Source organism: Anser brachyrhynchus, assembly GCF_964034855.1.
Source record: "Anser brachyrhynchus genome assembly, chromosome: 1".
Lineage (NCBI taxonomy): Eukaryota > Metazoa > Chordata > Aves > Anseriformes > Anatidae > Anser > Anser brachyrhynchus.
In genome coordinates this window covers 127595815-127618520 of record NC_137694.1, presented here as the reverse complement: position 1 = coordinate 127618520, position 22706 = coordinate 127595815, and the positions used below count along the sequence as shown (strand labels likewise).

Below are 22706 nucleotides of genomic sequence, written 5' to 3'. Positions count from 1 at the left end.
TGACATCAGCAGCAAGAGTGAAGTCTCCATACCTGTCATGAGAAATGGATCTCGGAGTCCTTGGCTGTGCTTCACATACTGGACTTGCGCAGCCCACGCATCATGTCTCCTCCAGGAGCAGTCAGCCTGAAAAGTCACAGTCCGAACCAGAGTGTGTTCCTCTCATTGAAACAAATCCAGATGGATTTGCCAGGGTGCTGGTCAAAATTAAGACCACATTGGTTAGGAAAGGTTCTCCACTTAAGATTAGAAAAGAAAAATCTTAGCTAGCAATTATCTGTAGCTACCAGTAAGGTAGATGGAAAAGTAAATGCACACATAGCTGCCAGCATATATGTTTGAGCAGTAGTTGTTGTCCCTCGGTTGATGAGTTGTGTTTTGAACAATTTTTAGATTTTAATTACCTGAAAATTGTTTAGAGAAAATACTATTCACCATGTTTTGGACAGCTGAAAAAATAGTTGTAAAAATACATAGCTTCCATAAACTAGTATTTTAGCATCTTTTCAGGAAAACTGGTTGTAGGACTGCTGGTAAAAGAGTCCAGCTACAATTTCCATGTGTTTTCCGAGCTGCTAGGATCTGCTGGCTTCCTGACTTGTCAGTGCACGCAACTGCCATCCCTCGGCCAGAACGGCTTGGGCAGGAGGCTGCTCCCCACCAGCCTCCCTTGAAGCACTGTCCTGAACCCAGGTACCCAGGCTGGCCTCAGGGCCTGGTCCTGCTCAGAGGCTCCGTTGTCGTCCTTCTCCACACCTTCTTCTGGTTAAAATAAATTTATGTTGGTTTAATTCTGCCCATGTCTGTGGAGCCCACAGTGTTTTCTTTTGTGAATTAGGCCGGGAGCTCTGTTAAGTCTTTTTCTCTCCCATAACCCTTTTACTTTTTCACTGAGGCTGTCTCTCAAAGTGCATAAAAAAAGCACTCCGCAAAGGTAGAACATGGCAAACATTACTGAGATCATAGAAAAAGTGGAGAAATTTACAGCAATCCAATAAAGGCTTTTTCTTCTCTTCATTTCCTTTGGCACAAGTTACCTGTAAAAATTACCCAAAGAATAAACCAGCTTCACGTGAGAGTGAAGCCTGTATTCAAAATCATTCTTAAGACTGAAAAACTAGAAAGCAATACAGAGCCTAAAGCAGTGATGAGACTTGAAGCAGTGATACATAATGAGTTCACTCCTTGCTTTATTTTTGAGCCTTCTCAGGCTCTCCGTAACCGTGAGATCAGACTTTTCTTCATGTAATGAAAGCTGAGATTCTCCAAAAAAAATCACACCACTTCAGGCTTCAGGGCTCAGAGAAACACCAGACTTAGTGAAAATGACAATAAAAAAATAATAAGAGTTGGCAACACTGGCTAAAGGGAATCTCATCTTTAATTTGAACCATCAGACATAGACTGAAAGACTAAATTGAGTCAAATATTAGCAAAGGCAATGTAATGTGGCGTGGTAAAGATCTTATTCCCATGAGTGAAACACGTCTCTATGTGCCAGCTCATTTGCGATAGGGGAAGACATACATATACCTAGCTAGTTTTATCTAGTTGGCCATTCATCGACTATATGTCAAGCAACAAAGTGTAGTCAGGTCCTTATGATGAGTAATGTCACCTATAAAACACCGCACATCACTGCTCCGCAGCAAAACCGAACACGTTTCTGCAGCCTGTATGATAAGCACAAGCTAGCTGTGCACACCCTTAACATCAAAACCCATGGCTGACCCGGCTCCTGGGAGGTCAAGATGTCTGTCTTTCCACAAGTGAGAAATAGGAGCTTGGGAAAGCCGACGTGTCCCGTACCTTCCTTGGCTAGGGGCTGTGTGGGACACTGCTGGCCACTGCTGGTCCCTCCATTGTCGTCCTGCCAGGAGAGGAGTGGGACCCTGGCGGGCTCTGATCAGGGCAGCAGATTGCATAACGTGGCCTTAGAGGATTTCTGGGATCAGAGCGTTTTGCAAATGAATCAGCAGTTTCTGCCCCCTCCCTGCTGGGATGGGATCTGTTTGCCTCGCGGGAAGGCTGCAGGCTTCCTCGTCACCTGATGGAGCCGACCAAATTCTGACAGCGGGTGCTCGCATTGGCGTTAAAGGACGGACTTCTGAGCAAGGCGACGGAGCTAGAGGCATTCCTCTCCCCTTCCTGTGGCTCCCTGGATCTCCTGCACGGACTTAGGAGTAAAAGCAAGCTTTCTTTGTCGTCCTGAGCGTCTGTCTCTCCGTACAGCCCCTCGCCTCCAGGCTCAGCTCTGCTGTCCCTGCTGCAGGACGTGCCAGGCCCCACGCTGGGCCAAGCCCTCCCGGGAGAGCGAAGCCGAGCCCAGCGGGCAGCTCTGCGCCTCGGCGCCTGCCTCCCTGCCCGTACAGCAGAGCCAGCAGGACCGGCAGCCAAAAACAGCTTGAGGAAACCTTCGCGGCCGCGGCGCGCCGAGGCTGTGGAGCAAATGGTTTCTCCCAGGTGAAATGGAAGGCCTTCACGCCAGGCTTCCCGTACCCACAAGCAGCAGGAGGGGGTTCGTCTCCCCGTTGAAGCCACCGTCACTGTCTGAAGTAAACAGATCAGCAAGCATGGGACTTAAAGAGCAGGGCCAAGGTGTTACTGAATGCAAACAGCTGAAGAGAGAGAAAAATGCTGTTCCAGAAATCTCTGCCACGGTGTGCGGCACACCCAAACACCGCTTTCGGAAGGGAGAGGGGAATCGCAAGGGATGGGCGCTGTTGAAACAAAGGTGGAGAGGCAGAGGTGTAAGTTGTTCTTTCGTGACTGAGCACTTTCAGCCAAAAACAGTGCGTGCCACCGTGACCAGTGAGCTTAGGCATGCTGTGCAGCTCTCGTGCTGCAGTGCTCTGGCATTTGAGCCGTGAGCTGCCTCATGGTTACTTGCACTGCTAGCTAACCCAAAAGGCTGCGAGCGAGGAGCAGGCAGTACGTGTCTCCCTTCAAGAAAACTATTCAGGCAGCTTTTGATGTTCTTTTAGTTCCCCTTCTCTGCTAATAGGATCAGTAAGGAGAAGAAAACAGTTGGGTGAATGAGAATCTGCTGGATTCAGTTAGCATAGAGTCACCTGCCACTCAAAACCTACTGTGCTGACACAGTCCCCATCAGACAGCAGGCTGTGCCACCTCCTGCTAGCAAGCCCCAGGTTCCTGGGGCTTCCCAGGTTCCAGGCCAGGACACAGGAGAGCTGGGGGCCGTGGGGATGCAGTTTGGCAGGGGGGAGGCAGCAGCGAGGCAATGGGGTGCAGGGGCTGAGCGGGGGGAGAGAGGCACGGGCGTGCAGCAGGCTGTAGGGCCACCACGGCACCTCGGGACCCTGAGCTTGAAATCATCGTTTCCAAGAAGTGATTAGTACTTTAGGGATGGCATTTAGCTTCTAGCCTTCTGCTAAAGATGAAGTAGCAGCTGTGACAGACGAGGTTATTTTATAACCTAAATATTAACAGAAAGTGCTTCAGATGTAGAAAGAAGCAAATGCAGTGGCGAGGCAGAGCAGGTAAATAGCAACACGCTGTTTGATGAAACTCATGCAACAGTTTCCCTTCTCCTGCTTTGTGTCACCGGATGGATCCTTTCAGAAGTTGTTGTATTGTTAATACAACACAGGCAGTAAATTCCTTCTATTGCTCCTAGTTGTCCTCAGCTGTACTTTATATGACATCTGGTTTTACAGCCGTTGTCAATGAAATACATACAGCAGCTGCCATTGTAAAAAAAAAAAAAAAAAAAAAAAAAAAGAAAGCTTAAAATCAGATATCTGTCTTTGATTCCGTAAGCCAGGGCATTTTCCCCAACCTGTACCAACATACCTTTGTATTCATACCACAAAACAGCTCTTGCAGAGCTCGGCAGGAACAAACTGGAAAGATGGGATGAATTCCCCATACAGGCTCATTTCTCTGGCATGTTCTTGCAAACCTTTTAATGTTCTGTTTTAGAAGAAAGTTGTGCAAGAGCCCTTAATCTGTTGCACAGGAAGTTATTTGTTCTCCCAGCAAGATGGAGAATTTCCTTCTCACCATGGCAAGGTATTGTGTTCTCCCAGTGCTGGGAAAAGGTTTATTAGTTCATTTCATTTCTCAAATCTTTCTACTATTAATACTGAACTGTTCTTCTGTAGAAAATGAAAACTGCTCAAATGTGGAAAAACACACCTCCAAGCTGCTAGAAAAACATGTTGAGAATATAGGAAGTTTGCATTTTTTGCATATATGACATCATATCATCCTGAGGAGTGGAGGCAGCTTAATTAAATTTATACCCATCACAGATTAGGCAATGTAATCACAAAATAATCAGATTCATAGTATCATCTAAATGGTGGTTCTTTTTTTTTCTGCAGATAGGTCTGAAATAGCACACAAGCGTCACCACGACTGTTTAACTTCAGCAGATGCAGGATCTGAGCCATGAGTATTAGACATGTCATCCGTTGTCACCAGACGAGTATATGAGCTGTGCTGCTGTGGTGTGCACCATCTCCTGCTTTATAACCAGTGTTTCTCTTCAGAAGGAGCTAATTCCAGTAAATGTCACCTAATCCCAGCCTCTCGACTTGGTACAACAACCTCCTGTCCTCCCTGGGAAACAGCACATGCAAATACAAAAAAGGGATTCATGTCCCTGTAGCCCGTCCGCTTTGTCTTGCTCGACATATGAAGGCAGAAAATTACTATTCCCCCTCTAAGGAAGAGCAGTCAGAGGTGTTCCTCCTGTGGTTCCTGCCGTCCAGGTGTGAGGATGGACTGGTCCCGTACCTCTGTTCCCAGTCCAGTCACAAGCTCCCCTGGTGCCCGGTCCCTTCAGCCAGCCCAGGGGACGCATGGTGCTGAGTGTGGGCTGCCAGCCTCACACGATGCTGGCACCAGGCAGCAGAAGCAGTGGCATGCTGGGGCACCCACGCTGGGGTTTTCGGGTGTCCCCATGCCTGCTAGAGGGGCATAGAGGAGGTTATACAGCTGCTGAGGGTCAGACTTGTGGTGGGTGATGTGGTCTTGGCCTGCAGAGCACCTATACAGGAGGTCGTGGTGCTCCTTGCACAGCGAGCGTGGCACAGCAGGAGTTAAACAGTGGCAGTGGTGGATGAGGACTGTATGTTTCACAAGGGGATACCCCAAAATCAGTTTGTACTTTGCTAAGACATTAGCAAACTCAATACTCTACATCTGAAAAATATTGCAATCCTGCCTGTTAGGGTTATTGCTTTACTGTCTTTTAGATGTCTTGTTTCTTCAGCATTAACTAAAATGGATTGAGAAGGGGTTGCAAGATTTTTCTGTACTTTTTTGAAAAGAGAGTGTAATTTTTCTGCCCTTCTGATGCTCAGAAATAACTGAATGTGCTGTGGGTCAGAGCTCATAGAAAAATTCATCAGAATACAAAGCAACTTAAAAAGGAGTCTGCACTAAAAGCTGCTACAGCAAACAATAAGCGGGGATAACCTGCAGGCCCTGAAACGAAGGCCTCTGATTAACAGAGAGAGGAGAAAACTGGTGCCTCCTCCATGACTCCTCGCTCTGCAGCGGGTGGAGGGTTTGATGGGGGAGGGAGGGAGGCAAAAAGCAGGCAAATTAACCAACACTGGCACCTATGCTCCAGCTGTGCCGACGGTCCTGGCGCTCAGGGCACGAGGAGAGGCAGCCTGGGGGTCACCAGCGCGACGGCCTCCCCTGACCTGGCCGGGCTGCCGCCACCCCTGTCATCTCACCTACCTGCAAGGGACGTGGGAGAACGGCCGGGCTGCTACCTTAATGCATGCTTCCTTTTTTTTTTTTTTTTTGTGCGCTGAGCGTGCCGTTAATACCGCAGGCACCAGAACTTTCGCTGCCGTTGCCTAGATGGAATAGCAGAGGGACGGAGGCCGCGAGCCGCTGTTGTTCTGGCTGCTGCTGGGCGGGATGGACTGATGAATAACGTCTGTGATTTCTCTTTCCCTTGTAGTTGCACTCTGCTGTGACCAGGATCCAAGTGCAAAGACCTGGTTTCAATTACACGTTTGCCCATATATGTATCCTGAACAATGACAAGACATGCATAGTGGACGACATAGTGCATGTGCTGGAGGAATTAAAGGCTGCTCGTTCTTCTAATCGAACTAATTTTGCAATCACTTATCCGATTACTCACTTAAAGGATGGCAGGGAAGTGTATAACGGGCATCAGCTTGGTGGGGTTACTGTGCACAGCAAAGACCGGGTGAAGTCTGCAGAAGCCATTCAGCTCACCTACTACTTGCAGGCAATCAACTCCTTGAATGACATGGTGGCAGAAAAGTGGGAATCCATTTTTTGTGACACTGTTGAACTTTTCCAGAAATCCAACAGGAAAGTCAAAATGTACCCTTTCACTTCTTCTTCGCTGAAGGAGGATTTCCAGAAGACGAGCAGGGTGTCAGAACGCTACCTGATCACAAGCTTGGTCCTTGTGGTCACCTTGGCCATTCTCTGCTGCTCCATGCAGGATTGTGTCCGCAGCAAACCCTGGCTTGGCCTGCTGGGATTGCTGACCGTGACCCTTGCCACCCTGACTGCAGCTGGGATCATCAATCTCACTGGTGGGAAATACAATTCCACCTTCCTGGGGATCCCCTTCGTCATGTTAGGTAACTATCTCCTACTCTCTCTTTTGTGTGTTTGTGCCTCCCTGACGCCTTTCCCAGCCAGCGGAGAAGCATCACTGCATGACTCCCGGTGTCTGCTCCCTGTAACGCTGCGCTGTGCCAGCTCATTTCCTAAGCAGCTTGTACCGTGCCTGGACGTTATGATTATTCCTGGGTTCCTGGTGGTGCGCAGTGCCCTGCTGTGTGATACAATGCCCACGTGGGGGTGAGCACCAAGTACCCGCAGGTGCCACACGTAGTGCAAGGGAGGAGCCCTGCTGCTGCTGTTCCGCGGACGCTTGATCCTTGGTTTGGCGGCCAGCGGTAGAAGGAGACCTCTGCACAGGTCTCCTGCTGGACGGGTTGTATCGGCTGCCCCAGCAGGCAAACGGGCCTTTGGAGAGCTGGCTCCTTTGCAGAGCAGGGCGGTGCTTTGCTCCCTGCTTGGCCGGCGCCTGCCCACGGGACGAGTGCAGTGCTGGGTTCTGGGTTGTGTTGCTCATGAAACATCCCCGGCAGCTGAGTTGGGGCAGGGAGCACTTCCAGCCCTGGCGTGAGAGCCTCGCTGGCCCCACTCGGGCTGGGCCCCGGCCGCAGGGTTGGTGGCACCTGCTCAGTCCCCGTGCCTCATGCCGTGGCCCGACTGTGCTGTGGGGTGTTTGTCCTGAGGGCGGCGAGGAGGAGGAGAGGAGGGCAGGCACCGGTGGAGGTGGTTCGGGGCGTCTGTGGGGAACCCCGGCGTCGTAGCCAGATAGGCAGGAGGGCTTCGCGGGAGGCAGAGGGAGCTCTGGGGAGCTCACAGCCTCTCTGTTTGTGTTTGGTTCATAAACAGCGTGAAAAGCTCTGCGCGCTGTAGGTGTTTAATGCGCCCTCGTTCTCAGCGTTATTCATTTGCGGAGAATAATACATGCATTGATTTGATCACAGCTTTCCCGGCTGAAAATCAGTGCTCAGTAATACTTCAGATTTCAAGTGTAAGAGTGTCTCTACTGACTTAGTCACGTTGTGTAGTGATACGACACGTTTTGGCACAGCTATTTTTATATCGAGCGCCAGGTTCCTATTCCATGCCCGTACTATGTCTGCGGTATTGTTGCACTTTAATTAAAGACTATGCTTCAGTGCATCACACTACCAGCTAACGTGCAGAATATATTCAGTGACAAAGAGAGTTCAGCTACACTGCATCGGCTGCACCGTGTCACTCTTGTTTTCCGGTGACATCCATGAAAATTAAACTGCCTCGTAATCTTGTGAAACAGCACAAGAAGTCCGAGTCGAAGGAAGACTAGCATTCTGACCCAACTCTTTGTTTTCTTTTGTGGGTTTTTATGCTTACGCCTGTGTTACAAAAATCTCTTCCTCAAACTAAGTAGTTTATATAAGCACGCGGGGGAGATTTCCAGATGTGTTACAGAAGAGTAGTCATAGTAGAAAAACAGCCTAAAGTCCAGCTGCGGACAGGAAAGTACCTGGGGAAAGTGACTTAGAAATATGAAATATTAGCTCTTTTTAGGGATCAAGGCATCTGCTTCCTGAGATAACCTTCCAAATTGTCAATTCACTAGTAACGGCTATGCTGAGACTTGAAATCCTTAAAGACTTACGGATAACTATGAAGAATTTCACACTTCTATTTTAGTGCTCCTTTAACTACTGAACTGTATAGCTCACTCTGCTTTTTTCCTTTTTTTTTTTTTTCCTGTTGGTTTTGGTCATGCTTACTTGAAGTATTCCACTCTTAAATAAGTGATTTTCAGGTACACAGCTCAGCTCTCACGGCAAGCAAGCCAGGGCAGAGCAGCCATGTTCATGGGGGTCTCCCATATATAAGGGAATATCCCCGGCTGCATTGAGTCTCCCAGGGGGTGGGAGCATCAAGAGGTGAACAGAAGGCACTAAAGATGTTTGGGAGTTTTTTACGAGAGCTGCTTTAAACCAGCAACTAGCTGGAAAGGCAGGGCTTTTCTTTTTTTATCCTGCAGTACAACAGAACGATTCATCATGCATTTCAAAACGTTTCATTCCTATACATCGCTTCGATTGTAAAGGACAGTTTAGCTCAAGGTAACTGAAGGCTAGAGACACAAACCACTTTCCCTTACAGCCAGCTGAAATACTTCCTCTTAATTTCAGTGACCATCAGATTAGATCATAGATTAACTGACCTTTAGAAAGCTAAAGGATTTCTGGCTAACAGTGTAGCCCAATAGCTATTACTCATAATCTCATGCCTAACAGCAAAAATTACAGAGAAAAAATGCTTACGCTGGACACATTTCAGGCAAGGCCCCTATGCTAGTATAAATCATTAATGAAGTTCCCCCGGTTTACAGCAGCTGAGGATTTTCAGCTCCTCGTCAGCAGCACGAAGCAGGGGGGGCTCTCCAGACATCGTCTGACCTCTGCCACAGGACAAAGATTACGTCTTCCCCGGCAGATCCTTCTCGCCCCGAACTTTGCCTTCTCCTTGGGTCGCTTCCTGCCGTGGTTCACTGTGCTACCGCTACAGCATACATCATGTCTAACCCGAATTCCCCTTTTGCAGCTCAGCTGCCATTATTCATTCCCTGCATCTGGAAAGCAATTTATTTTCTTTGCGTATTTGGGACCACTTTCACTCGTGCAGTCCTCCTCCATTTCATCCCAGGTTTCCTCAGGCGGTGCTTACTGGCCTTGCAGCGGTCTTCTTGCTCTTGGCTGCTCGGCACCCTCCACGGAGCGCAGTGCCTAAAACTGGGCGCGGGATTCGGGCTGAGGCTTCAAGCACCGAGTAGAGTAGGAGGATTATTTCACACATCTCGCATATGGCACTCCTGTTCATATATCCCCATATGACATTCGTTTTTCTCAGCAGTATGAAATGGTTGACGATTGGTTTGTGGCGTGTGGTAATTCACAGACCATTCGTGTGACTTTCTACCCTGTTTGCACGACTGATTATTCCAACATTTTGAAGTTTACCTTTGTCCTTGCTGAATCAACAGCACTTTTATGTCACACCATTTCTCCTGTTCATTAAGTTCATCCTGATACCATCACCGCCCTTCCAAAATACATTAACTGAAGCCGGTCAGCAATGTTTTGCAATTGCCTATTTTTTCGTATTTTCAGGAATTACTTTCTGAATAGCTTAAGTAGTTTGTCCAGTTACAAGCCTGTTCTAATAATTTAGGCAATATGTCTGCAAAATACTCAGTTCAGTGTGCTCTGTACTACTCAATTTTATCCACCTTGTACAGCCCTTCAGCACCAGCCATTTCCAAAAATAAGCAATCTGTAGTGAAGGGTGCCAGCCTCTGTATGTGTTGCCTCCTTAGCTTTTGCGCCACTGGGACAATTACAAGCAATTAAATTAGCACGGCTTACCAAGCTGCACTCCCAAGCTCAGAGTAAGTGCAGACAGGAACATCTTTTGCCTACACCACCTGTTAAATATGACATAGTAGCTTAAACCTCCCGTGCTTTGGGTTTAATCACCTTCATGGCGAGTTTCTCCTAATTTCTTTTCCTCTTTAATTAAGGCGGGTTGCCGTAGCTCAGCCGATGAAAGGTAACTCATTAAGTCGCGCTAGCTCAGTCACTGGTGCCTGCCTGCATGTGCCCAGCAGGTGCCTCTGCAGGGGTGATGTTTGTGCTGCGGCAGGTTTCCAGCTCCACGGAGGCCAGCGGGCAGAGGGCACGCTGCCTGCCGCCTCCCTCTTCTCCGGGGAAATCTCCTGAAGTCCAGCGGGGAACCTTTCATCGCAAGCCCTGGGTTTATACAGGTGCTTCTAGTGTGAGAGCGAAGCCCGCAGCCTGTGAAACTTGGCAGGCTCCCGCCGTTCATGTGGGCATATTTAGAATTAGCATGTGCCTCGGCGGTTCCTTAAAACTATCAGCATCTGCATTTAGCAGCGTGTAAACGAGTCATTTAAGGGCAGGGGTACTCACAAGCCGAGTTAACGTCGAATTCTTTGCTGCAATAAGTCTATCCATTTTTGACCCTAAGAATTATATATCAAAAAAAAAAAAATTTTTCGTAATTCAGCTGAATTTAAAATAGCTGAGTTATCATGTCAGCTAAAAAGCAGAATCAAAATCCTGATTTCCAATTGCCTGCTCCACTGAAATCTACAGATGTTTGGTCTGGCACAGATGCTGATGTATTCATCATAAGTTTCCCTTATGCATTAAATGCTGTTTAACTGCCAATCCTTCAAAAATATCAGTTTCCTCAAAAAAAAAAAATGTAACAAAATAAGCCACTGAACAACCAGCGGTGCTGGCCGAATAAGGTTTTGGCGTGACTTTTTCACCTCCTGCAGGCAGGGTGCAGCGTTCGACGAAGGTGTTGAGGAGCAAATCCCAGCGCTGCCCTCTGTCCTTAGGAGAGAGCTCGCAATCTGTTCCCTGTCCCTTCAGACGCTCCTGCAGCTCGCTAGGGGAGACGCGGCTCTTGCCGGCTGCCAAGTCGGTGGCAGGGACGGGCTCTGTAGAGTGACGGTGGCTGCCAGGCGCTGCCAGATACGGGCAGGGACGCGGGGCCAGCTCCATACGCTTATATTTAGCCTGGGGTCGGAAAGCGCGCTGCTGGTTACGCTGGCACAGGAAACGCAGTTAGCAGCTAGGAGAGCAGCTTGAGCTTGCAGCTTGCTGTAAACTGAAAGAAGGGTAGCGAGCCTGGTGCGAAACCCGACAAAATAGGCACGGATGCTTACCGCGTCCCTCGTCCCACGCTGCCGTGTCGCGGCACCTGCGGCAGCTCTTGCAGAGTGGCAGCAGCGCCTCGACATTCGGTGGGAGGGTGCCCAGGGACAGGAGGAACAGGCCAGCGGTGCCTGATGCTTTGGGAGGTACCCGACAGTTCCCCGTGCTTGATGATGGGGGTGACACAGAGCGCTAGGGAGGTGCGAGGACTGCGGGGTTAGAACCGTGAAGGCAGCAAGCCGCTGAACCAAGCAGCCGACAGCCAGTGTGGAGACCCCAGGGGGATGAGGGTGCTCAGGACAGCAGGGCTCCTGCCCCCTGTGCAGCTTGTAAAGTGCCAGCCCCACTCCTTCAGATTTAGGGAAGAACGTGCTAGTAGGGAACTGAGACGTGCCAGGTTGGAAGCCCTAAAAGCATTCATTATCTCCCCTATCAAGCACCCAAGTGTTTGCTATATTCGATAAAACCAAAGTGTCAACATCGGTTACATACAGAGGGTTACAAAGAGAAAGAAACAGCTCCTGCACAGGTCTCCCAGGTGCCCTTCAGTCCACACGTAAAGGTAACAGACACACAGATGTTTGACTTTGTATAGCACTTTTCCACCAGTTTTTCTGTTGCCAGCTAATAAAAATGTGAAGCGTACCGAGCCTCTCTTGTCTTTATTCCCCACACTGAGCTCTCTCGCTCCCCTTGTCAGCCTGCCTTTCCTGTCCCTGCCTGCCGGGAGAGACGTGTTCCTCAGCTAGGAGCATCACCCTGCACTGCCCCCCGTCCCTTTCTCCTCCTGTTTGTCCCATTGCATTTTGGGGCAGTTCCCTCCAGTAAATCTCTCCCATCTCCTTGTTCCAGGCATAGCATCTCCTCCCTCATCCCTGCACAGATCTCAGGGTGTTTTGGTCCCCCCAAGCTTCACCTTTTTCTCCTCAGCCACAGCTGTGCCCATTGCCCTGACCCTTTTCCTGATATTCTTCAGTAGCATCCTTGGCTCTCAAACAGTTCCCCAGGAGTGCCCTGGAAGTGTATTGTTGTGGGTTTTTTTTGTCACTCCATCTGCTCAGCTTTCCCAATTCAATCCTGCGCAGCTCAATTTTACACCTAATCAATTTGTGTTTTCCTCCTTTTATTCCCCTTGAATAAATAAACCAACAGAATTATCTGGTTTTATCTACTCTGAGTAGATTCCCAGGCATGCAGTTTTCCTAGCTGTTCCTCTCTCCTCTCCTTTTGCTCTCCTCTCCTCGGTCCCCGCCTCACTTCTCTAAGCAGTCACGCATCTCCTGCAGACCCTCAGACACCACCTGCCGTTTCTGTCCCTGGAGGGGAAGAGCAGAAGTAGGCCACCAGGTCACCCTGCTCCTCAGCCTACCACAGTCCTCTCACCAAAGTCACCACCTTCCGCCCGAGGCGAGCTGATCAACCACCTCCTCCACCTGCCGGTCTCCCTCGCTCCAGTTCTCCTCCTGACGGACCTGTCACCCCAAATCCACCGAGGAACCCGAACACCAAGAAGCCACTAAGGCACAGGAGGGAAATAGGCTTAAGATACACCTGGTGGTGGGGTGTCTAAAAACACCGTCACACCAATACTTCCCCCTGCGGTGCAAGAACTGCACGTGAGGCCAGCAAAGCCTTGGTGGCACTGCCCCCTGCATCCGTGTTCCCCCCTCACCACCTCAAACCTCAGTGACATTCTCACGCACGTATGTGCTCCTTGGTTTCAGGAGAGTATCGGTGACTCAGGAAATACAATGCTTTTTGGAAAAGAGGAGCTGTATTTATACCAAGTCAGTCCAGAGAACAGTTTAATGCTGAAACCAAGTACTGTGCAAGCGTGGAATGAGATCAGGTGTTTCCTATGGACTGGTGGTGCTCCAACATGCATTTCTTTCATATGAGAAATGTGTTGCAGGGGATGAGTGCATTTAATGAGCATTTATTTAGGCAGAAAGTAGCAGAAAGATGTTATACTGTTGCTGTCCGTATTCTTTTAATTAGAGAGAAGTCAGTGTTTGTTTAATGGAAGGGCCTGTCAGTCAGAGATACTGTGAATTTGCCTGGCTTTGACATCCTGAGACTTTCACTGCTTCAAGTCGTGAAGTCCCTCAAGAGAACATTCCTCATATATGAAAATATATTTGAAGTTCCCCAGTTAAAAAAAAATAAATAAAAAATTAACCTTTTACTAGGAAAGTTTGTGGTATATTTTTCATACCAGACGCAGCTGGTCCCTGAAGACCTGGGGAAGGTCAGGAGGAGTTGATATGATTTTTCATTTTAGGTCTTTGTTGTGAGGGAGGTGGTGCCCATTTAGTGCCTCTCATTAACAACACTCCCAGGGAGGCAATAGCCAAGAGGCACATGTGGCAGGGGGCTGTCATTTTCGGGTGGTGAGACCTCTGCGTGCTGGAGCAGGACACTGGTGGAAATGGATTAAGTTAAATTAAATTGGAATAAGTTGTATCTGGGTGCTTGGTGGAAGGTCCAGGCTGAGTTCTAAACTTGTAATTGTTTTTCTTTCTGACCCCCCCCCCCCTTTTTTCTTTTTTGATCAGTAGAAATAATACTTCATATGTGCTCTAACTGAAGTTCTGCAAGTTTTTGAGCATTGAGTTTCACATGTGGTTGATCTGTATCTTATGAGTAAGAGTAATGGCAAACATTGCCGAAAGAGGAGAATTTAAGACTATGCCTGAGTTTTGGTTTCAGCTTTCTCACCAGAAAAAGGTAGTTTGAATTGCAGTCAACTAATCCAAATTCCACTGGGCTAAGTTCCACTAAGAAAGATCTCCTAGAAGCAAATGATATTCTGGTTTGTGGGCTTAGAAATGTAAAACAGATTTAAAATCTGATTTTGCCCCACATATACTGACTGTATCTTACTCTGCCTTCAGTAGCTGCTAGCTATGGCATGTCACTTGGCTATTCTGCAATGCAGTAAGTGTAAACCTTTCACAGATTGCAGGTAGCTTTCATTTACCTTCAAGTAATTGGTTTTTGTGGGGGTTTTTTGTTTTGTTTTGTTTTGTTTTTTAAACGGTGCACGTGAAATCTGTCAAAAACTCACTTCATGGGGAAAATCAGGTTGCAGTTTTGCCTGCTGATATGACTCAAAGCATGTCAGACACGAGACAAGCCCAGTAACACGTAACACCTAACTCCACATCTGACAACCCCCGTGGCCAGTGAGGCTCGAGGTCCGTGCATCTTGGGGAAGCCCATCTCACCAGCCACATCTGTCCTTTCTTTGCTACCCCAGTGCCAGATTTCCCCCTTCCAAGCAGATGCCCCGGTGCAGAGGGTGGTCTTGGCATCCCGTGCGTGCCCCGGGGTCCTGTGCCCACCTCCCTGTGCCGTCCTCCACCCAGCCAAACGAAGCACTTCATAGATGAGCGTGCCGCACAGACGTAAATATTCCAACAGCTAACATCAGATTCCACTGACACTCAGCTCCTTCCATCGCAGTGAGTGAAATATGACTTTTAACTTTTGCCAGGTCTTCTACGAAAACGCAGGAAAGCAAGTCACACGTCTAAACAGACTTGACAGCCTGTTATTTAAACGCCAAAACAAGCCTTTACCCTTTCTTAAGTGGAATTAAATATTCACTTTATATCTAAAAGTAGATTTTGAACCATAACTTGCTTTGCTTATCTTTCTCAAAATAAAAAAGCCACTCAAGTTTTCTCTCAAATGTATTTCTGTTTCTAAAAAGTGCTTATCTGACATTCTTGCTACAACTGTAAAAACAAAAACTCAAATATTACACTCTTTCAATACTAAAAAAGGATGATTCAAGAAAAAAAAAACAGCACTTTCCCAAAGCCTAAATCAGTATTTTTAACTCTATTGAAATCAATGGTACGATTCAAGATTAACCATGTACTTTCTGAATTACCCATATAATCATTATAATAGGAGATCATTGATTGGAGCTGAATTTGATGGGGTTAAAAAAAATAATCTGAAAATGCAATATTAAGTGAGAAGATTGCTTTTTATAATGAATAGCTTTAAAATGCACACAGTCCAAAAATAAAAAGTGGCTAATGATCTTACTGCCATTGCTGATCAGGGATCATGGCAAGAAGAGGACTATGAATACTGAGGCATTGTTTAGTTCTAGTCATTAAAAATTCTTTTGTTCTTTGTTTATCTTCCCCTTAATAGGTAGAAAAATGATGGGAATAACTACATCTGTCTTGTGTGTATGTGTGTTTCTTCAGAGCTGAGGACTTCTATCTAGAACGATTTTAGTTTCACTTGTATTATACAGAGCATGCTCTTAAAATTAGCTTGTGAATTGCACTGGTTTCTAAAACATGTGCCCGTCATTGCTTGTTTGCCAAGATGAAAGGTGATGTTGGGGAGTTTGTAAGTGGGACACGTCACGTACCCCAGGGATCACTGGTTGTGAGTATTTACAGCGAGACAGAGAGCGTGAGGGTGCTTTCTTTCCATCAGGGTATCCTTTGTGCAAATGTGCACATAGTGAGAAAGCGTGACTCAGAAAGGGTGAAGCCTGACCAAAACAGGCTGTTTCACAAAAGAGCAGAGAGAGCTAATCCTGTGCTGCATTTCCAAGAGTTATGTTTAGAAACAGAGAGAAGGTGGGATATTATGTCAGACATTCGCTGCCAGAAAGCTGGGATCAGAATGAAGGTGGGGCCACAGATCTGTGTGGGTGTCATGAGCAAGCTAGCCCCTTTTACTCTGTGCTTGGAGGCACTGCGCGAGACCCGAACGAGGCAGAAACCTTGTGCTGGGCTGCAAGATGCACACTGCTCTACTGCCTACGCATCGAGCAAGCTGAGCGCAGGCTTAGCAGCCCAGAGAGTCTTTCTGCAGGATCTAAAACTAAAAATAACGCTGTGGTCTCCTAGCATAAAGTGCTGAGCACCAGCTGAAGATTTCATCTCTGCGTGCAGCAGCCCGTGCTGCATGGTGTGCGGGGACATCTCTGCATTGCTGTGCTCCCGTGGGCACAGCCACCCACAGCTGTGAAACACAGCAGATACTTCCAGCTTAGTATTAAACATTTCTCTTTGTTTCCTGCCAAGTAGATACAGCACAAAGCAGAACGGATAGGCAATCTCTCAGGGGTCTGAGGCAGGTTTTTGTCTGCTGTGAATACACCAAGATGCTCACGTTTGTGGTCCCGGTAGTAAGCCAAGGGATACATGGACTTGCCTGGGGCTTTCTGGCTGGGATGAGTGGTACTGCTGTAAGCGTGTCTGGGGAGATCAGCCCCAGCAACTGAGGGGGAATGGCTAATATGCAGATGTAAAGTGATCCCAGAGATCGGTCTGCTGGTATCACGCCTAAATGCCCAGCAGACTGACATATCTAATCTCGGAAAGAATGCTTCTCTTTTGGGGAAGACCCCAAATCAGATGTTAACATCTGCAGGCGTAGCACACCTTATTGATATAGGTGTAAAAAGCAGTAGTCGTTAAGAAAATAATTGCAAATACAAGTGTCCTGAGACACACACTGCGTGCTGCCAGGGGACATGGTTATCACAGGAGCCCCATATAGTGTGTTAGTACCCTATGGGATATTAGTGGCCTATAGGATGTTACTCTACACTGAAGTGGGCCCCCAGAAACATGCAGGCAAGCAAAGGACAAGCAAGTGGGACATGCAGGGTGTTTTCTTTGCTCAGCAGTACTGCTCGGGACAGCCGTGTCTGCATGCTTTGGGATGCCCAGATGTGAAATGTGCCATTCAGGGACCACCAAGTTATGCCTTGGTTGGAATAACTCCCGTTTGTTGCAGCAGCATGCTGACAATTCAGCTGGTCAGCTCAACCCATGCCACCAAATTGTGATAAACTTGGTGAGACCTGTAGTGCGAACTAGTCTTGCTTCTGATTCTCTTTGCATGCTGAAGGGTGTGGATTTGGTGGTTATTTTAGTGGTATGAAGCCAGATGTTGGCTTCAGCTGGATGCAAATGCTCTTGGTCTGCCTGCATATTCAGCAGCACTCGGAAGCTGCTGCGTGTTCCCAGTTAACGTTGTGCCTGCCGGGAGAGGCCGCATGAGGCAGGTCACCCATCTACTCAGCAACTGGTTGGTTACAGCTCCTGTGACACAGGGAGTCCGGATTAGCAGTTTCACCTGGCTTTTCGTAAAATGGGAGCTGATGAGCTCACTGGTCTAGCTGGAAAAAAATAAGTCAGCAGAGGGAAATTGTCTCAGCCTCTTTGTTGACATTACTGTGGAAAGCAATCACATAGCTGAGCAGTGTGCATTGTTATTTTTAATACTGTCAGCTAGGAAAATTCATTGCACCTTCATTATATCATATGTTATTACAGATATCATTTTGGAATGGGCAATTCCTGCGGTATGATGCTGATCTCCTGTCTACTAATTTTGCACAAGTGCAGTTCCTGAGAGCTTGTCTACGCCCGCAGTAAGCCAGGATATGAATTTATAGCATCCTAGCTATTCCATGTTAATTCACCCAGTGTTTGTCTCCGTGGGTGATATTTCACTCCACTTTGAATGTGAATCGAGTTGTCCTTCACAGGTTTCCTTGTGCTTTCTTTCCACAAAGAAAGCTGGTGTAAAATAGCTCGTGCTCTGTAAATTCACACACTTCCTCACCGCACACTAAATTCCTCTTGCAGACAAGTGCTCCCATTCACTGGGGTGATTTCAGACTTAAATCAACCTGTGAGACCTCATTCGTCCAGCTGAACCGATTGTGTTGCAAGGATGGAGCCATTACAATATGGGCAAAAACCTTAGATCAAAATCCAGACTTAACCCCAGCAACACCCCTGCTTCTACGTCAGGTTTTGCTGATCCAGTTCACGAGGACACAGCCATGCATCCTACCATGGCTCCTTCCCATTTTCAGCCTGCCTTTCATGCCATCAGTGTCAGGAAAACAGCTCAGATTAAAAAATAAATAAATAAATAAAGTTGTGGATGTTTCTAATCCTTATCGTCCCTTTAGTAGGGATGTTGAAGAAGCAGGTGACGTGGTAGTAGTGACTTGGGGTGGTGAGGAGCAGAAGAGCCTGGGCAGGGGGAAGGAGCAGCCTGCAGCATCAGGAGGACAGTTTGCCTGCACCAGTGCTGTGTGAGTCTGAACTTGGCAGGTGGTGGGCATCGTCCATACTGGTGCAGCATTCAGCCCAACCAAGGCGGAGATCGATCAGTATTCATGCTTTGTGTGCAAGTGCCTTACAATGAGATGAATGAAATTAATTGCCCATGAAACGCCACCTTCCAAAGGAAGCGTGGAAGAATGCAACTTCAGAGCCTTTAAGGGAGATGTTGATGGGGAGGTTTTGCTCAGGTATCAAACACACGCACACACAGGCACGCAACCTTCCAAAGATTAAGAACAAATGATGAGACCCACAGTGTGCTGTTATTCTGTTCCTTTGTGGATGCGTAAAACTGTAAGAAAAGGAACCAAAACTTCATTCTCAGTCATTCCCCTTACTTTCTTTTACTGAAAAAGTCTATTTGAATACATAGCCTTCCTCTGACTGTGATAAGATCAAAACCCCAAAACCTCACTTACTTTTAGTGCAAAACTGAACATGTCCTTGAAACAGAAGGAAAGCTAGCAGCAGCCTGGGTTTCAGGGAAGCAATTAAGGCAAGCGAACAGAGCTGGACTGTGGCTGCAGTGGTGGGGAAGTGGCTTCACTGCTCTGCCACGGGCTCTGGGATGCTGTAAATCCCATCTCCCCTCGGTGCTTCGGTATTGCCATTCAGCAGGCAGGAGCCGAGCCAGCCTCAAGCCCCAGCTGCTGATGCCACTTGCTTGAACAACCACTTAGCAGGTGAAAGGATGCATCTCTTTTTTCGATATTTTAAAATGGTACTAAAAGGAATGGTCACAGTGCCTGCACATAAGTACTGTTTAAAATTAGATAAGCAATGATAATACTAAGCAACAGAAATTTTTGCCTTAGCTTTCACAACTCCCTATAAGTTTTTTTTTCTCTTATGCATGCTCTCCATTGATTTTGAAGAGCATGTGTAATTGCAAGACTTGATCCTGAAGGAGGCTAATGAAACTTTTTATAGCACTTTCAGGTTACTCATAAAAGCACAGTATTTAAGCTAGGAATCATTTATTGTTTTTATTACTGGTATTGTTATTAGTTTCTAAAATTAAAGATAGCCTACTTCAGCATGTGCAATAATTAAGCTCCTCCAAAATAACAGATAGCAATAGCTATGTTCTGTGTTTTCTTTGTCTGCAAAAGCCAGAATTTCTGTCCTCAGTCATTCAAGACACGTGGCAGGGGTATCTTCTACAATGCAAAGTAGTAGAAAATACCAGTAAGGAAGAAAAGAATTTGGTCCCCCTCTTCTCCAATACCCTTCTCATATTCCCCTAACATTTTCATTTGCCCATTCAGAACCTCTTTTAATTTAAAAATAAATAAATTTAAAAAAAAAAAAAAAAGTCTTTCCTTGTACTCCTTGTTCTCAGTGCATAGTTGTACAGCCTGACTGTAGGGGACGATGAGTGAATCATAATAGCAAATGTCAACAGGAAAAGATCTCCAATAGCCCATTAGCTGTTTGAGTTCATATTTGTTATATACTGAGTGACGGTGAATAATGAACAAATTGCTGTAAATCATTACAGATTTGTGGCTAAGTCACTAGTAAAAAGGGAAAATCGGTTAAAGTAATTACATAATGTATTTGCAAGGAAAAAATTGCCTTGTTCTCGTTAATATTATATAGGTTAGGCACAGCACTAGCAAGAGGAATAAAAGTAATTGGTGCAAATCAGTTAAGGACACAAAAAAATAGAAAAGGAAATGACAGGAGAGTGAAACAAATTCTTGCAAAATGCCTCAATGGACCTATCTGCCCTAATCTCGGTGACTGAGACCTGTACAAGCATCGGCAAGTTAGACAATGCTGGAGATAGGCACCCCAAGCTGTGCTTGTGATCAGTAGCTAGAGGAGTAAATTAAGTTAGGTAAATCCCCTTCTAGTTAAACAAGGCTAATCTTTGGACTGCCATGCCTAATTTGTGTACAAGTTCAGGTTTCATTTTTTTCTCCTATCATACTAGATTGGGTCAGTAGTGCTGCTGATGCAAAAAGCATGCAGGTTTGCTTGTCATGCAGGCATGCCTTCCTAAAGGTAAATTACAATTCTGTAGCTGTTATACACATGGGCAGACAAGTCAGAGATTGTACAATCGAAGGAAAATACCAATTCCCAGCACACAGACCATGTAGGGAGCAACAAAAGGGACCGATCCTAAAATAGAACGGTATCTCACTGTTTTTCCGTTGGCTTTGTGGAGCACATGCGGGGACGCCTCTTTGTGCCTTTGCTTGAAACGTTCTCCAAATCAGATTCCATTTTAGGTTAGTCCCGAAGACGATGTAAGATGAAGTGGTGTCCCAGAGTGTTCTTTGTTTCCTCCTTAAAGACAACATGTTGTATCAGGGGTCACTCTTATCAGACATTATGCAAAATCTTATGACTTAAAAAGTCCTGCTCAGCATCTGATTTAATTAGCTCTAATATTTTTTTTTTCATTGCAAAGTCAAAGGCTTTCCAAATTAATGCAGCGATCTGAATATTTTTAGGCAGGAGCCTGTTAATGCTGAAATGTTGTTTTGCAAAAACATGTTATAACTAAAGCTCATGATGGAAGTAATTTGTAATATTCAATGACCTCATTTTATACTGTTTTGCTCACGAGAAGCTAATGCATATGATGCCATGTGAAACTCTCAGACAAGCCTGTCTGCAGGACTTATGGGAGCCATAAATGGATTAAACCTCTCACTCCCTGCTTTGGCAAGTGATCAGTTACATTTAAATAAAGGTCAGTCTGTCTTTACAAAGAACACACTGGAAGCAAGCTTAATAGCTTTCCCTTCTGAGCCTAGAACATAACTATTTGAAGTATAATTAACAACGGGGTGCCAGTCACTGATTGTGCTTTTTGCTTCGTTTTACATCTGGGGAGTTCCAGTATTCCCCGTTAGTTTTAAGAGGGGTCACAGTGCTAGTTATCAAATTGACAGTCTTGACCTGGCCCTGTAAAACATTGTTTGGGACAATTCAGATGAATGCCAAATGCCATACCAAGACCAGAACCATGACACTGCTACAAATTGGACACTCATGTTCTGTGCCATGACTCCAAATAACAGTGCGGGTATGACATCTGCCAGACATGAGGGTACAGACTTGCTTGCTCTAAATACTAGATGACCGTGATAAGGAGGTACACCAGCTGTGCTATTATCTCATCGTATGAGCTCTATATTTTGGACTCCTTATAAAATACCCAATTCCCATTCTTTTCAGCATTAAAAGAGTGACCATGCCTGCCATCTGTTAAAATGTAGGTAGGATATTCTTTGCAAGAAGGGTGGAGTGAATTGGAGACAAAAGGTACTGACCACAAAAGGGTTATTTTGTCAAGTGAATTAAACATTTAGCCCATGTGAGGAACTTAAGAGTAAACAAGGTATGTTCTTGAGAATACTTCATTTATTTGGGTGGTTCTTGACGGTATTTGTAGTCCTTGTGGCAAAAGTGATAATCATCTATTGTGAAGAGAACATAGCTAATAGAGCAATTTTGGTAGTCTGCAGAGAGCCTGAAATCCTAATGGAGATCTGTGAATTACTTTGCCCTGGCTGACTGGAGCACCAACTTCAGCAGTCCAGTGACTGCACTTCAGTGTCATCGTCAAGTAATTCCGCTCTGATCATTTCATCTAATGTTATCAGGGAGTGGGTAAGAGCAAAACACCGTGGACTGGCTTTTGAGAACTTCTGAAGATAATGCAAGAGCTGACAGGAGAGGTAAGGAGGGGAGAACAGGAGAAACAGCAAAAGAATAAGGAGGAAGAGAAATTAAAAGGCAGAGAAGAGGATGGGATTAGACAGAAAGGATCTATTAAGTAAAGATGAACATGATGTGAAGTATCACGAAAAAAATATCAAAGCCTTACATTCTGGTTGTGATACAAAGACTGTATTTTTCCTTTCACCTCTGTGTAGAAGTTCAACCTACTTTCATCTCATCCACTCTCATTTGATACCTTGCCTGATGACTGTATTCCCAGCTCAGGTCCGCTAAGAGAGAGCAGAGGTCTGTATCCCCAGAATGCATCTTTGTTATTGATCATGAAATAGAAGCCAAAAGAGGAGGATGGCCAACCAGAGATTAAAATAAAACCATGCACTTTTCCCAGTTTACCTGCACTTTCGGGTTACACACAGGATTTCAGGTCTGCTGGTCATTACTTCCTTTCATGAATGTTATGTTCATTTTAAGAGTTAATTAAATAAATTACAAAATATAGGAAACGCCAAGAGAAATAGAGCTGCATTTGGTTTTACGTACCCTTAAACATGCTAAAGTAAGAAAATCAATGCCTTAAGCAGTTTCATAT

The 22706-nt window shown here is 46.3% G+C and overlaps 1 protein-coding gene across 1 annotated transcript in view; it reads left to right on the top strand.

Moving 5' to 3' along the window:
• The window catches only part of PTCHD1 (patched domain containing 1), a 43309-nt gene that overhangs the window by 5715 nt on the left and 14888 nt on the right, over nt 1-22706 (top strand). Inside the window, exon 2 of the mRNA XM_080564656.1 lies at nt 5945-6605. Coding sequence (XP_080420782.1) covers nt 5945-6605 — 661 coding nt within the window. The remainder of the gene's footprint in view (nt 1-5944; nt 6606-22706) is intronic.